This window comes from Balaenoptera ricei, chromosome 8, assembly GCF_028023285.1.
Source record: "Balaenoptera ricei isolate mBalRic1 chromosome 8, mBalRic1.hap2, whole genome shotgun sequence".
Taxonomy (NCBI): domain Eukaryota; kingdom Metazoa; phylum Chordata; class Mammalia; order Artiodactyla; family Balaenopteridae; genus Balaenoptera; species Balaenoptera ricei.
This window is the reverse complement of record NC_082646.1, coordinates 81,927,632-81,943,623: the sequence shown is the minus strand read 5'-3', so window position 1 is coordinate 81,943,623 and position 15,992 is coordinate 81,927,632. Positions and strand designations below refer to the sequence as shown.

Genomic DNA, 15,992 nt, shown 5'->3' with positions numbered 1-15,992 from the left:
ATTAGTTTTGCTAGGGCCACCTTGAGTTATAGTTCAGTATTTCCTATGGATGTTCCTCAGATAACTAATCACAAGAGACGTCCCGTGGTAACAAAAAAGTAGGGGTGGTTTCCAATATCATATAAAAATATGGGTGACCACTCTATTCCATTGATAAAGCTTATTAGCAATTATCCAGATATTTAAGCAAATAAATCATCAAAGTTTTTGACCTTGTCAATCTACTTATTGGTAAAGTAGTTAAATCCAATCAGTGGTAATTTAGGGGTTCCTCAAGTCCTTAATTTAATTTTTTTCTCTCAGTAAGGGAACAGTTGGCTAAATCACCAAATTTAATACTAGGCATCTGAGTAAAAAATATGAGTTGGATCTAAATACACTGCAATTTAAGATATCCATAATACATTGTTAAACAACAGAATTGAATAGCAGAATAGTAAGTATACCATGACTAATTTTATGTAAAAAATTTATATGTGTTTGTATATACATAGAAAATATATTGAGGGGCACTGAACAGGATAATTCAAGGTATTATTAGCAAGGCTACCAAAGGAGAAAAGGGCATGATTTGAGAGATGGTAGATGTGCACTTTGACTTTTTATTTTGTACATTGTTATACTTCTGATTTTTTACATTGTTTTTTTTCTTTCTGTAATGTTATAAATACATTTTTAAAGAAAAACCCTAGAATGTTTAAAATAGCACGAGTGGTTATTTTTGGATAATAAGAGTGAGGGTTATGTGTTATATCCTTTCTATTTTTCATTTTTTTCCTAGTGAGCATTGTTACTTTTATTGTTTCACTTGAAAAAAATAGCTTTCCTTAAAGAACACTAAAAAAAAGCATTTGAAGAAAGGACTGTTATGAGGGATAAAGAAGGGCTTTACATAATGATAAAAGGGCCATGTGTGGGTTAATGTGGCATATGGGAAATCTCTGTACCTTCCTCTCAATTTTACTATGATCCTTAAACTGCTCTAAAAAATACAGTCTTTTTTAAAAGCATAAAAGAAACAGGATTAAGAAGAAATAGTTCAAACTGAAGATGACACAAACAGATGGAAAGATATACCATACACTTGGATTGGAAGAATCAATATTGTCAAAATGACTATACTACCCAAGGCAATCTACAGATTCAATGCAATCTCTATCAAATTACCAATAGCATTTTTCACAGAACCAGAACAAACCTTAAAATTTGTGTGGAGATACAAAAGACCCTGAATAGACAAAGCAATCTTGAGAAAGAAAAATGGAGCTGGAGGAATCAGGCTCCTTGACTTAAGACTATACTACAAAGCTAGAATCATCAAAACAGTATGATACTGGCACAAAAACAGAAATATAGATCAACAGAACAGAATAGAAACCCAGAAATAAACCCACGCACCTATGGTCAATTAATCTATGACAAAGGAGGCAAGACTGTACAATGGAGGAAAGACATTCTCTCCAATAAATAGTGCTGGGAAAACTGGACAGCTACATGTAAAATATGAAATTAGAAAATTCTTTAACACTGTACACAAAAATAAACTCAAAATGTATTAAAAACCTAAATGTAAGGCTGGACACTATAAAACTCTTAGAAGAAAACAGGCAGAGCACCCTTTGACATAAATTGCAGCAATATCTTTTTTTGATCTGTTTCCTAGAGTAATGGAAATAAAAACAAAAATAAACAAATGGGACCTAAGTAAACTCAAAAGCATTTGCACAGCAAAGGAACCCATAAATAAAACGAAAAGACAACCCACAGAATGGGAGAAAATATTTGCAAACAATGTGACTGACAAGGGATTAGTCTCCAAAATTTACAAACAGCTTGTGCAGCTCAATATCCAAAAAATGAACAACCCAAGCAAAAAATCGGCAGAAGACCTAAATAGACATTTCTACAGAAAAGATATACAGATGGCCAAGAGGCATATGAAAAGATGCTCATCATTGCTAAGTATTAGAGAAATGCAAATCAAAACTACGAGATATCACCTCACACCAGTCAGAATGGCCATCATCAAAAAATCTACAAATAATATAAATGTTGGATAGGGTGTGGTGAAACGGGAACCCTCCAACACTGTTGGTGGGAATGCAAATTGGTAGAGCCAGTATGGAGAACTGTATGGAGGTTCCTTAAAACAATAAAAATAGAGTTACCATATGATCCAGCAATCCCACTCCTGGGCATATATCCAGAGAAAAACATGGTTCAAAGGATACATGCACAAAAGAATAGATACATGTATATGTTTAACTGAATCACTTAATTACTTTGCTGTACACGTGAAACTATCAATAACATTGTTAATCAACTGTACTCCAATACAAAATAAAAATTTAAAAACAAAAAATATTAAAACCTAGACATTAACAGTTTGGCAAACTCTTTTCTTTCAACATTTTGTTCTTCTTTTCATAGAGTTTTGTACTTTATATAGAATCATTCCTTCTTTAATTTTTAAAATTGTAAAAATAGTTATGCTCTTTGAAAAATATTTAAATTTACAGAGACATGTAGAGTAAAAAAGGAATATATTTTAAAATAGTACTATACATATGCATTTCTTTTACATTTGGGAGATAACTGCTATACATTTTAAAAAGCCACGTGTTATACACTTTTATACTAAAACATAAACGATCATATCTCTTCCAGCATATTATACCACATAGCTAATACTATTAAAGCACATACCTCCTTTTCTAACATCAAGCCTTCTGCTCTGAGGTTCTTTTCAAATGTGTTTCTTTTGTCATATTGTATATTTGACTTTCTATAAACCAGGATGTAATCAATCCGCTTTTTGCCATCTTTGAATAGAAGTCCACTGGATGCTATGTAATTCATGTCATTCTGCAAATAAAGCAAGGGTTGTTAATAGCGTGGGTTAGATAAGCACACACATTTTGCTTTCAGTCACTTCCGTTTGAATATTGGCAATCCAATATAAAAATGTGTTTTTTACATTCCAATTGTGAGATAAGAAAAGATCATTTTAAAAGTTTGCAATCTACAGTAGGAGAAAAGCTAGCAAGTGACGTTCTAGGATTTGAAATTAGGCAGTCTGACACCAGAACATGGATTCTCTGATGTTAGCATCAAAATGCGTATGTTTTATTCAATAAGACCCTATAAAAATAATCGCCAACATACATTGAATATTTGCTCAAAATCAGGCCCAGACATAAATGTTTTACATATTTTAGTATTCAAACTTTCATTTTGAAGATAAAGACGACAAGGTTTAAACAACATAAGCATTGAGAACCAAAATTAACATAATTTCCTACATGAAATAATACTCATATAAGACATTATTTTCCTAAACCTATGTTCAACAATACCAAACCAAACAATTCCTGGGCTGCTTGTTCCAAGAAATACTTGCTCCCAGAATATAAGACTGTGATCCAACTAAAACAGCCTACTTATTAAGACTAATTGCATGCTTATTAAGACTTCTTTAAGGTCCTCCCCTTGCTCTGTCCACCTACCCCAGCTGTTTTTCACAGACTCCGACCAATTTTCAACCAACTTCCTCCCTTGCAAGATTTACCTTAAAATCCCCCAGTCCAGGTCCTAGAACCCTCTGAAAACTCTTCCCTAACTTCATCTTTTTAAAACACTACTAAGACTACCCAGATGGTATCCTTACTTGCTGTAACTTTAATAAAATTAGTTTTTATGATCAACTGATTTTCACGATGGTCTTTTTCGGGGGGCTGGCACTTTGCCAGCATTACTTGAATTCAAGTTTGACTCCCGGTCCATGTTCTTAACTATTATATACATTATCCTTCTTTCTCCACATTTTCCATCAAGCTTTTTAAATATCTGTACCAACTCTCTATTCCATTTTTCCCCTTACAGGCATTCTTGAGATTCAAAAATGTCTTAACATTTGGAGAGCTATCTGATAATTTCAGACAAAGGCATCTCCAACTTCTTTGGAGGAGCCTACTTGGGACATACATGCAGCTTGAGGTCAAAAAGTGAGGACCAGAGTAACCTGGTGGCCAAGGAGTCATCCAGGTGAAGCAACAAAAAAGATATCTGAGTGACTGCCATCCTATAGGGACAGGTTAGGCTGCTCAGTAGCTGTCTTTTTAGAGAGGATAGGTTCATGTGTGTGAATTCGGGGGTATTAGAGACTCCCACGTTCAAGGACAAGAAGGTTTGCATAGCCCTTTCTTCAATGAATGAAAAGATTTTGAGATTCCCAGGATTATTTTATTGGATACTATAAAGTGACTAACAACTCCAGCAGAGTCATCAAGGCCTTGTAGTTGCATAATAATGATGATAATAATAGCTGTCACTAACTGATCACTTACTATAGTGCCAGGCAGTGTGCCAAGTGCTTTATTCTCATAATTCTTTAAGGTAGATATTGATATGAGCACCAAAAGCCAAAGAGGTTAAGTGACATCCCAGATGTCATGGAAACGGCAATAGTGAAACTAGAACTCTCACCTATTTGATGGTGGTCTTGACAACTATATTGAAAAAGACAAGGAAGCATACACAAGTGCAGATTACTAGGTCTGGGGCTTGAGCAGTAATAAAAGGCTAACTGGCCAAAAGGCCATTTACAGGTCCTATAGGATGGAGACACTGAGGATTTATGGCCAGAGAAGACACAATTAACTTCAGACTTTAGAGTGCTTTTGCCTCCACCACTCCAGAGGTTTCTTTGGCTAGCGTCACCAATGACATACTCATTGATGTATCCCATTAATCAATTTTCTATCCTCTTCTTTACCTTTCAGTAGTTGAATCACTCACTCCACCTTGAAATACGTTTTTTTCCTTTGCACTCCCAAGACATCTCATTTATTTGGATTTTTTCCTACTTAAATGGTTCCTTGTTCTCAGCTTTTGATTATTTCTCTCTTCCTCTGATTTGTTAAAGGAACAGTCATTGATTCCCTTGCCTTCTTTATCTGCATTCCCTTCCTTGTGATTTCATTCAGTCTCATGGTTTTAAATAACAATCTATATGCTGACTACATAATTAATATCCATAGGCTTGTGTATCCAACTACCTTCCTGATTTCTTCACTTGGATGTCTAATGGACATCTCAGAATTGACTGTCCAAAATGGAATTCCTTATTTTATCCAAGCAGATGTTTCCCAAAACCCTCTTTATTCTGATTGGTTGCAAATCTATCCTTTAAATTGCTCAGATCAAAAATGTTGAGTCATCTTTATTTCCTCTCTTTTCACCCATCTAATATTCAGATCATCAGAAAATTCTTCAAAATATATATAGAATCTGACCACTTTCTAACACCTTCATTACTACTCTTTTCTAAGATATATCACGTATTGACTACATTATTATAATAGTCTGACTCATCTCCTAGCCTCTGTCTTTGCTCCTCTAAAGTCTCTTCTCAACATGACAGTTAAGACACTTGAGTGATCCTCCGCATTTTAAATGACATTATGTAACTTCTCTCTTCAAGACCCTCCAGCTGCTTTCCATGATATTCCATTCTTGATCCTACTTTTCCTAATCTATTTTCCTTAGCAACTGTTAAATTCCCACATGTTATATAACACTAAATAATTTATTTATTAATTATCTTTTGTTTACTGTCTACCTTATGCTATTGGAATATAAATTTTACAGAGGTGATAAATTTTTACTGTTTTGTTCACAGAGTATGTCAAACATCTAACCCAGGGCCAGACACATAGTAAGCATTAATAGATACTTATGGGAAGAAGGAGGGAAGGAAAGAAGGGAAAGGAAAGAAGGGAATAATCCATAGTTATGTGTATCCAGGTAGGAATAACCTCAAAAATATAAGGCCATTAAAATATCATGTGGTCATTTCTCATCCTCTCCCCTCCAACATTAACACAAATCAAATTATAATCAAATAAGATGAATTATCACAAAACTGTAGCAGAACTGCAATAGCCATGGCTTTTTTATACTATGACCCACTGCCTCCAGGAATCTCTATGGTAATGTAAACAAAGATTGAGCTAAAATAAGATTATATAAAATTTTTCCTCTGCATTTTCTTTTTCTTAAAGTGTATCACCCTCTTAATACCAGTCCAGTATTAAGTATCACCTGAATCTTAAATTAATAATAACATATTTAATCCCAGGTGAAGGTAAAATCCTTCAATGAGAAGACCTAGATATCACATGACTGGTTGGTAGGAAAACTATGAGAAGATAAGATAGTTTTAAAATATTTTATGTGCTTTCCCTATTTTAAGAGTAGCATGGACTGAAAGCAGAACCCTGATAGGTATTGTTATCTGTTACTCTAAGATTAAGCAAAATAAATGTTAAACTCTCCCAGAGAAGCAACTGCCTAACTATTTAAAAAGCAAAAACCAAAAAACCTACATCATTTTATGATAAGTGACCTTAGGTGTTATTCACAGGTTTTGTCTCTGTCTGTGTAAACATGTTCACAAACTCTATTAACTAGCATTCTAATTTAGTATCTAATTATTTTATCATTCTAAATTATGAATAATGAGTTTTACCAGTTTATCAGGCAAAAAGAAAAGTAGTTTTCAAAATGGTAATAAAGAAGCATGGCAAGATTTGGAAATCTCTTCTGAATTACGTATAAAGAACATAATATAGGTTCTACATAATTTTAAGGTTAAGAATATTACATTTTATTTTAATACATACTTGGCAGCCATTAACCAAGATGTTGATTAACCTACGTTCGAATCTGTTGCCTAAAAGCAGAATTGATGGGAAATTTATTATCTAGACAGCAAAAGAACCACCTCTGTTTTTGATATAATAACGGTTGTTCAAACATGAAATCAAGACTCATCTGGAACAGTGAATTGTTTTCCAGTTACAATGTGGAATGCATTCCATTTTACACCAGGTTTTTCATGTCTATTGTTCCCAGAAGACAGAATAAAACTAGCTTTTCTCAGAGAAGCTGGGATGCAGATTATCCATCAGGTTCCTAATCTTTCAACAGCTTTGAAAACCACTTAATTATTTAAGGCATTGTAAGCACAGAGACTTTCAGAAAAGCTTGTCTTCCTAAAGAATATATTGAGAATACCCAAGTTAAGGCTCAGGTTTGCAAAGATTTTAGACCATTTGCAAAACTGCAATAGAAGTCTGCCTATTTGCATGAGAATGCCTTTTAGGGTATTCTTCAAATAAAATTATGGCAGTAAGTGCTTGTTTGTGAGATGCATATTTTTTCTAGTATATTCTTCTCAATCTAACAAGAACACCTAATGAACACCAAATGTGTGCTAGGTGCTGTGCTAAACTCCAGGGATAAAAATAAGTAGACACTGAATATTTTCAGAGATTTTAGCATACATATGAAGTGATAGGCCTGCAAATGTTTAGTTACATTGCTGTCTTACATGTGCAGTAATAGAGATCTGAGTTACAGAGTTGAAGAATGTCAGGGTATAGCCAGAGGAAACCTGATTAATGGGTATCAGAAGCCATCAAGGGTCATATTATCTAGGTGAATTTACCACAGTCCTTCCTCAGGCCACTGCAAAATTAGATCTTGTCACTAATCTGCAAGTGATTGCTGATTATCTGTTAACCATATCTTTGAGGTAGTAAAACGCAGTATGACACAGTTAAGGTATGGAGCTCTGGATCAGATAGAGTTGGGTTTTAATTAACTGTGTCCTTAGACATGTAATTTAACTTCATTGCTCAGCCTCAATTCCTGTAGCTTTGAAGTGAAGATAATAATATTATCAACATTGTAAGATTGTTGTTATGACTAAATGAGATAATGCATACAGAGCATTCTCAATGTAATCTGACTCACTTTACAAGACTTAAGAAAAAGTTAGCTATTATCACAAGAAAACAAGGTAAAAAATGTATGCAATGCATTAATTCCTGTTGGAATTTTTCTTGTTTTCTAATGATCCAAATGACACCTTTCACATTTTGGAATGTTATCTTTCTCAGGACAAAGACAGATAGAAACATAGAAAAATAAGCCAAAGGATGTTAGTGTGAATATGGAATTAGAGCAAAGGAAAGCAGATATGCTTTATATATACTTATGAAACATGATTTATTACAAAATAAAAAGTGCAACAAACAGAAGCATAACAATTATTATAAGACAAACACTTTTATAACTACTAACTAAGTCATGAAACACCAGATGCCCCCCTTTTATCCTTTCTCTCAATCATGATGCCCTCTGCACCTCTCTCCCCCAAGGTAATCATAATCCTGTCATTTATGGTACTATTTTCCCACTTTTCTTCAGTTTTATCACCAAAGGATATATCCTTCAACATTATATTTGAGTTCTGTCCTTTTCAAACTTTATGTAAATGCAAATATATAATGAGTAATCTATTGTGTCTGGCTTCTTTCATATAATATTATGGGTGTGAAATCCATCCCTGATTTTCATATATTTGTAGTTAATTTTTTCACTGTTATAATATATTACCCTATGAATACAACAAAACTTATTTATGCTTTCTACTAATGATGGATATTTGGGCTGTTTCTAGTCTTATTTATTACAAATAAAGCTAAAATAGGCATTCATGTGTATATCTTGTAATACAACTGTCCATACATTTCTATCAAGTATGTACCTAAGAGAAAAACTGCTGATTCATAGGGAATGCTTGTTTTCAACTTTAGTAGATAATGCCAAACTACTTTCTAAACCAATTTAAATCTCTACCAGTAGTATTTACCCCTGCTTTATAACTTTTTCCCAGTCTTTTAGAAATAATAATTATTACTATTTTTTTTAGACATCCTGGTCTATTCTTAAAAATTGGACTTATTTTCCATAATATGTGGAAATGAGAAGAAAACACTCTTGTCAGTATGCAAGAGTCTCAGGTGCTACTAGTATCTACTCCTACCCACAACACTACGTTTATCCAAATTTCGGTGTTTGGAATGCAACAAATTATTGCCATGCCCATTTACCGGGTATTTCTGTTTTTGTTTGGATTTAGAGAGAGAGGCACAGATGCGGAAGGGCAGAGGAAGCAGGGCATGACTCTGGCCCATTCAAAAGACTGCACCTGTTGAGAAGCGTAGCAGATGCTTAGTTTCCTAGAGTGTGTGGCCACTGCAACCCCAAATTAAGGATAGACCATGGGCCAGGTTGGCCCAAGTCTCCTCTGTAATTTCGGTGCCATTAGGCTGGTTTCAGTTAATAAGGCAAAGTGTCTGTTCCAGGCTTGTGTTTCTTAATCCTATCCTACAAATCTTCAAATAATGAAAATCTTTTTCATTAGTTTCCAGTGGTGGTGTTTGCTCTCGTGTTTCTGTATCCTTTTTTGGCAGTCTCTAATGGAAAACTAGGAGAGGGCAGTCCAGACACTGTGATTCTGATGCCATGCTTTACTCAGAAGTTCTAGCTTTACACTCCTTAATTAGAGAAACAGCCAAGCAGCCTTTATATGTAACTGTAATTTATTTCAGAGTAAAACCATTCCTCATAATAGCTCTTGTTATTCGCCTTACCTGTTAACAGAGAAAAAAAAAAAGGTTTTTTATATTTTTTTCATTTCAGACAAATGAAAAGCAGTTTTGTCAAGAAAAATCACATATTTACAACAACAAAAAACATCCCTATTAAAAAAAAATGAATTAACAGGAAGCACAGCTTACACTATGGTTCAAAAGAAATTCCACACGTAGATGTAAATTCAGTAAGTGCTACTGGATTAATTAAAATTCTGGCTCTTCTATCAGAGAAAGTTTTAATTTTAAAGTGGTACTTATAGAAGAAAAATGTTTTAATTTTCTGAGTTTCCTGGGGGATAAAAAATATATTAATACATACATATACATATATATATATTTTTATTTTTAATGCACCGACCTTAACTTAAAATGTGCCAGAAATGTTACTACTATTCAAACGTTTCTATGCAAATCTTCTCTAATTATGAGTCTGAGGAATCTCAAAAAATCTGACCTCAGTGTTACACAGTGTGGTTTCACTACTGGTCAAAACCTGGCCAGGCTCGTCTTACCTCCTCCTTAACAGAAAGTCAATCCCACCTCTAATCCAGGCAGCCATTAGAAATATACAAACCTCTATTTTGGTAACTCTGGAGTACTCTAATCAGATGGCAGAGTCTCTAACTGATTGCATTCCAGCTCCTATTATTTACAGTCTGGCAGAGATTTAAGAAAATAACAACTAATTAACATTTAAAGAAATAATAATACTAATATAAGCTAAGCAGAAAACAAGTACTCCTCTACACACTCTGCATATATTAACACATTTCATGCTCACAGAAACTGAGAGATAACTACTGTTTTTCCCATATCACAGATGTTAAAATTGAGGCAGACTTTAAAATGGATGGAAAGGTCTTTTCATTCTCTGTATTCTCAACTATTGCTGAGATAGGAAACCAAGGGCACTGGAAAGCATCATACATTTTATATCACTGTTATAATTACCACCATTGATGTTGTCACTTATGGAAATAGAGAATTTTTAATAATTTTAATTAAAGAACTAAAAGAATAATTCATTTGCTGAATTAGCTTTCTAACCTTGTACTATTAGGATTTGAGATATCTATATCTAACGATAGATTGACTCGATAGTCATAACGATAGCTAACATTTATCAAAGCTTTTCTATAAGCTAAGAATTTAGCCAAGCACTTATATATACCAACTAATTTAATCCTTATAAGAACCCAATATGGCAGTTTTATCATTAGCCCAGTTACGTGTATAAGGCAACAGTGTCCAAGGTCAGTGAGTCAGCCAGCTGTAGTGTGGATTAGAATCCAGGCAGGCTGAGATGAAGCGCCGGCTCTTAAGCACTGCATTTTATAATCCCTCTCTGCTCAGCGAGATGCTATTCCTATTTTCATTTTACTTTCTTCACCCCGACTCTTGTTCTGTATTGCGTGTGTATATCTCATAATTATGGCATGCTACTGATTAAAAATCATTATTAACCATGGAATTCAATCAATTTATAACTAATAAGGTATGGTATTAACTTCATTAACCCCCAGAGATAGCTTGTGATATCTTGGCAGCTGTGCCTCCATACTATGATCGGCTTAGTATTTAGCAAGCTGTGTCACACTGACTTTGAAAAAAAATGTTTTAAGATTCACAAGACAGTACATCACTCAAGGAACCCAAAGGGTGCCTTGTCACCCAACCACAGAAGGCTCCCTCTGAGGTCTGGCAGATAACAGTATACATGGAGCTTAGGGCATGGAAGAGAGAGATGTTGCTGACTGTTCTTTCAGAGCCAGAGCTAGGGCAACAAGGTGAGCTGAAAGCAGGATTCAGAAATCAGTCATAAGCTTCTTCTCTAGTGGCAGTCTAAGAGCCACTTGTCCCATTTGGGATTCCCATGGGGAGTCTCTTCATCTCCCTTTCACGTGAGACTTAGTGGATACACAAGATGTGTGGCTCTGTGTAACCCCCAGATTAAGGAATGAGGTTTGGGAGAAGCAGTCAGTGCCTCTTCTTTTTCACTGCTCATGCTTCTTGGGAAAATAGGGAAGGAAACAAGCCACTGCCTTCTACCCTGACCTAGAGGGAGATGCATATGGATTCAGCAGCCTTGCCTGCCCACAGCATAATGTAATTGGTGGGACAAAGCTGTTTGCTCCAAATGGTAGCTTCAGTAACAAAGCACCCTAAAAATTCTGGACCTTACTCTAATCTTGACCTGGATCTAATTTTAGAGTCTCACTCTCCCAGGGAGAGGACTTTTAGAGGAAGAGAGTCACTTGGGGAAAAGATAGGACTAAAGATTCCTGTTTTTCTTATTTCTTGATAACTTCACAGGGTTCAGAGTTTCATGGTTTGTTTTTAAATCATACCAATTTTTTCAGCTTTAGAAGTGACCGAGTTGCCAAGTGAAAGAAGCCAGTTTGAAAGGCAACATATTGTATGATTCCAACTATATGACATTCTGGAAAAGGCAAAACACTATGAGGACAGTAAAAAGATCAGGGGTTGCCAGGGGTTAGGAGGATTTTTAGGGCAGTGAAACGACTCTGAATGATACTATAATGATGGATACATATCATCATAAATTTGTGTTAACTCAGAGATTGTACAACAGCAAGAGTGAACACTAATGTAAACTACAGACTTTGGGTGATTATGGTGTGTTAATGTGGGTTCATCAATTGAACAAATGTACACTCTGGCGGGGATGTTGATAATGGGTGAGACTATGTGTGAGTGGGGGCAGAGAGTATACGGGAAATCTCTGACTTTTTGCTCAATTTTTCTGAGAACCTAAAACTGCTTTTAAAAAGAAAATCTTTTTGAAAGTTTTTTTAAAAGACCGAGTTAAATGTCATATACCTTACAAGCTACTCTATGTCTCTTATTGCCACTTTCCTAGAAATATTAAATTTACATCTTGGGGAAAAAAGAGACATCTTCAAGTAAAAAAGTAAAAACTGAACGACTTTGTTTCTTTTCATTTTGCTGCATGATCTTTTTTCTCTAATAAGACAATGTATTTGCTCAAGAAATATTTACTTTACAATGTTTATATACATGTATATTTATTTATTTATCTACTAGGTGCTAAGGATGCTTGTAGGCTCTGAGAATACAGCAATGAACAAGGCAAAATGAGGTATATCCTCCTCATAAGGAAGGAAGATATAGTAAAGGAATAAATACATGATATAATCCAGATAGTGCCAAGTACTATGCAAAAATAAGTCTGGTGTTTTGGAGGAATGTCAGTAAAGACCACTTTAATGGACAGAAATAAAGATGTAGGGTTTGCAGTTGGGGCAATAAGATTCAAGTTACAGAGAGCAGTCAAATTAATTTTTCTATAAAAGGAATAGTTCAATAGTTCACATAATTATTGTGAAGGGATGATTAAGTAATAAGGCAATGTGCATAAGTAGGATGATCTCTTGTTCATTTTAACACCCCATCCTTACACACAGGATACAATAAATATGTTGAATGAGATAATGCATAAATGACAGGAGTAAAAATTATGTAAAATATTGTAAACTTATTATTACTACTACTATTACAATTATGTGATGTTATTATTTACTCTACTCAATATTATTACCATTATTCTACTCAATATTATTATTAAGTAGAAATATAGAGGAGAGGGAGAAAGTTCTGAAGAGGGGGTCCTTTGTGTAGCCAGGGAAGTAAAGAAGTACAAAAGAAAAGTGATTTTTGAAAATATTGCTTCTTAAACTAAAGAGATTCATGAGATTAGGCCATTATATTTTTGTCAAGCCAAATACTTGGAATTGTGCTGGTAGAGCATCTTGTTGACTAAATTTTTATTGAATTAACTCAATGAATGCTTATGAATTATACAAAATTAATTTACTCAAAACTTCAAATCTGTTTTGGTCAGTCAGAAAAGGATATTGTTGATTATATTTCCCTGGCCTGCTGACAAGCACCTGCTGGTATATTTCAGTTTCAATTTGGTCCATTAATGGTATACCAAAAATTCATTGATGAGGTTGCATTTTAATGTATCAGAATAGCAGATTTTATGGTAAGTGTATGAGTTATCTATTGTTGCATTAAAAACAATACAAACTTAGGAGCTAAAAACAATGTAGATATATTATCTTACATTTCTGTGGGTCAGGAGTTCAGGCATGGCTCAGTGGGTCTTTGGGTCAGGGCCACCCAAAGCTGCAATCAAGGTGTCAGCAAAGCTGTAATCTCATCTTTAGACTTGACTAGGGAGAATCCACTTCTAAGATAACTCAGGTTCTTAGTAGAATTCATTTCCTTGTGGCTAAGGAATGAGTATCTGACTTCTTTCTGGCTGTTAGCTGGAGGTCATTCTCAGCTTCTAGTAGCTTCTTACTGTTCCTTGACATGTGGGCATTCTCAATATGGCAGCTTACTTCATCAAACACACAAGAAAAGTCTCCAGAGTGAGCTGGAGAGCAAGACAGAGTCTTATGTAATGTGACATAATCACAGAAGGAACATATCTCTTTTGCCTTATTCTAGTATTTAGAAGCAAGTACATAGGGGAGAGGATTATACAAGAAAGTAAATACCAAGAGGTAAAGATGATTCAGGCCATCCTAGAGGCTGTCTGTCACAGTAAAGTTTATGAATTAGATAAAAGTTAAAGATCTGGTTTAAAAGATTAAAAGGTTGATTTTTAAAAGTAATCTTATGAAATACTATACAAGGGAAGGAAAGTTTATGGTCTCATTCACCAAACTCCTCAGTGGAACAACTGGGGGATAATATATCAGTTTAGGAAATGTCAGGAGGAAATAAAAAATATAAAAATAAGGAAATGAAAGAATTTAGATTTTACTCATGGTTCTATGCCTGCATAGAATGTCTTCAGACAATTGTGTTTTCCTCTCGGTTGCTCAATTCCTCTACCAAGAATCAAAGAGTGGGTGCAAAACAAGTAAGGGTCCCTATAGCTCTGACATTCATGATGCTCTTCTTTTTTCCAAATATTTCTCCAAGAGGCTGTTTTTTAAAGATCACTCAGGTTTTTCAACTAACTTTGTCTAGGGTTTTTATTTCCCTTCAGAATAATGCTCACATAAATATCTGGCAGCTGAATTCACTCACTGAAGTGAGCCAAAGGTCTTTTCAGGGAAAATTGTATATGACAATTGAGCTCTGTTTTACTTCTGCCTCAGTAAGCACCTTTAACATCATGAAGGAGAAAACAGGAGACAAAGGCTGCTCTTATTCCAAAATAAAAAGCAGTATCTTATCAGTGTTATCAAATTTCACAAATCAGCTGGAATACAAAACACATACTTTGGAATGTAGCACTCTTTTTTGACCACTGAAATAAAGTCTGAAGGGGAAAACGCAGAGATGTAAAAGTCTCCTAGGAAAATCTAGCACCAATTTTCAGAAACAGGGCATAAAAATAGAAAAGCAGGGCTGTGATTCCAGCAACATGGCAAACAACATAATTTCAAAACCCTCATGCAATAAAAAACCTAGAAATGATAGATAAAATAAAACATACATCTTTTGAAATTCATAGAGGAATTAGCAGGAAAGCATGTAAAACTCTAGCTTCCAGGTAGAAAAAAAAGGTAGAAAACCATAACACACGCTGGCAAGTCTAGAGTGTGGCTACTCTGGGTAAGATCTAGAAATTAATAACAAAAATAACAACAATAGTGGGAAAAAATTTATACATTAAAAAATAAAACATCTAAATAACTAATAAACTAAAAAAATAAAATTCTATGAAAGCTAGAAAATATTGAAAGTGAAAATATGGTCTATTTAATAAGTGATGCTGATTCAGATGAATTGGATATCCATATGAAAAAGATTAATTTGACTCCGACTTTAGGCTTGATAGACTTTTTAGAACTGATATTCTAGTCAATTCAATTGATATTCTAGTCAAATATCAATTCTAGTCCAGAAATAACCCATAAATTTATGGTCAATTGACTTTCAACAACAGTTCCAAGGCAATTCAATGGGGAATACGAATGGTCTTTTCAAAAAATGGTACTAGGGCAACTGTATATCCGTGTGCAAAAGAAGTTGGACCCCTATCTTAAACCATACACAAAAATTAACTCAAAATGGAACACAGACCTAAATGTAATAAGAAAACTATAAAATTATTAGACTAAAAACATATGAGTAAATGTTTGGGACCTTGGGTTTATAGGTTATGATTTCTTAGATACAACACCAAGAGCACAAGTGACAAACAAACAAAATATAAATAGGACTATATCAAAATTAAACACTTCTGTGCTGCAAAATAATTCCATCAAGAAAGTGAAAGGCAAACCACAGAATGAAAAAAATATTTGAAAAACCATATATCTGATAGGGTACTTGTATTCATAGAATATAAATAACTCAACAATTAAAAACACAAATAACCCACTTAAAAATGGGTAAAAGTTTTGAACAGAGATTTGTTCAAGAAGATACACAAATGGCCATATAAACATTCAAGGATTTTCAGCATAATGAAAGTTA

At 34.3% G+C, this 15,992-nt stretch overlaps 1 protein-coding gene across 1 annotated transcript in view; it reads right to left on the bottom strand.

Moving 5' to 3' along the window:
• Positions 1-15,992, bottom strand: part of ANO3 (anoctamin 3) — a 425,544-nt gene that overhangs the window by 120,521 nt on the left and 289,031 nt on the right. Inside the window, exon 5 of the mRNA XM_059931289.1 lies at positions 2,707-2,865. Coding sequence (XP_059787272.1) covers positions 2,707-2,865 — 159 coding nt within the window. The remainder of the gene's footprint in view (positions 1-2,706; positions 2,866-15,992) is intronic.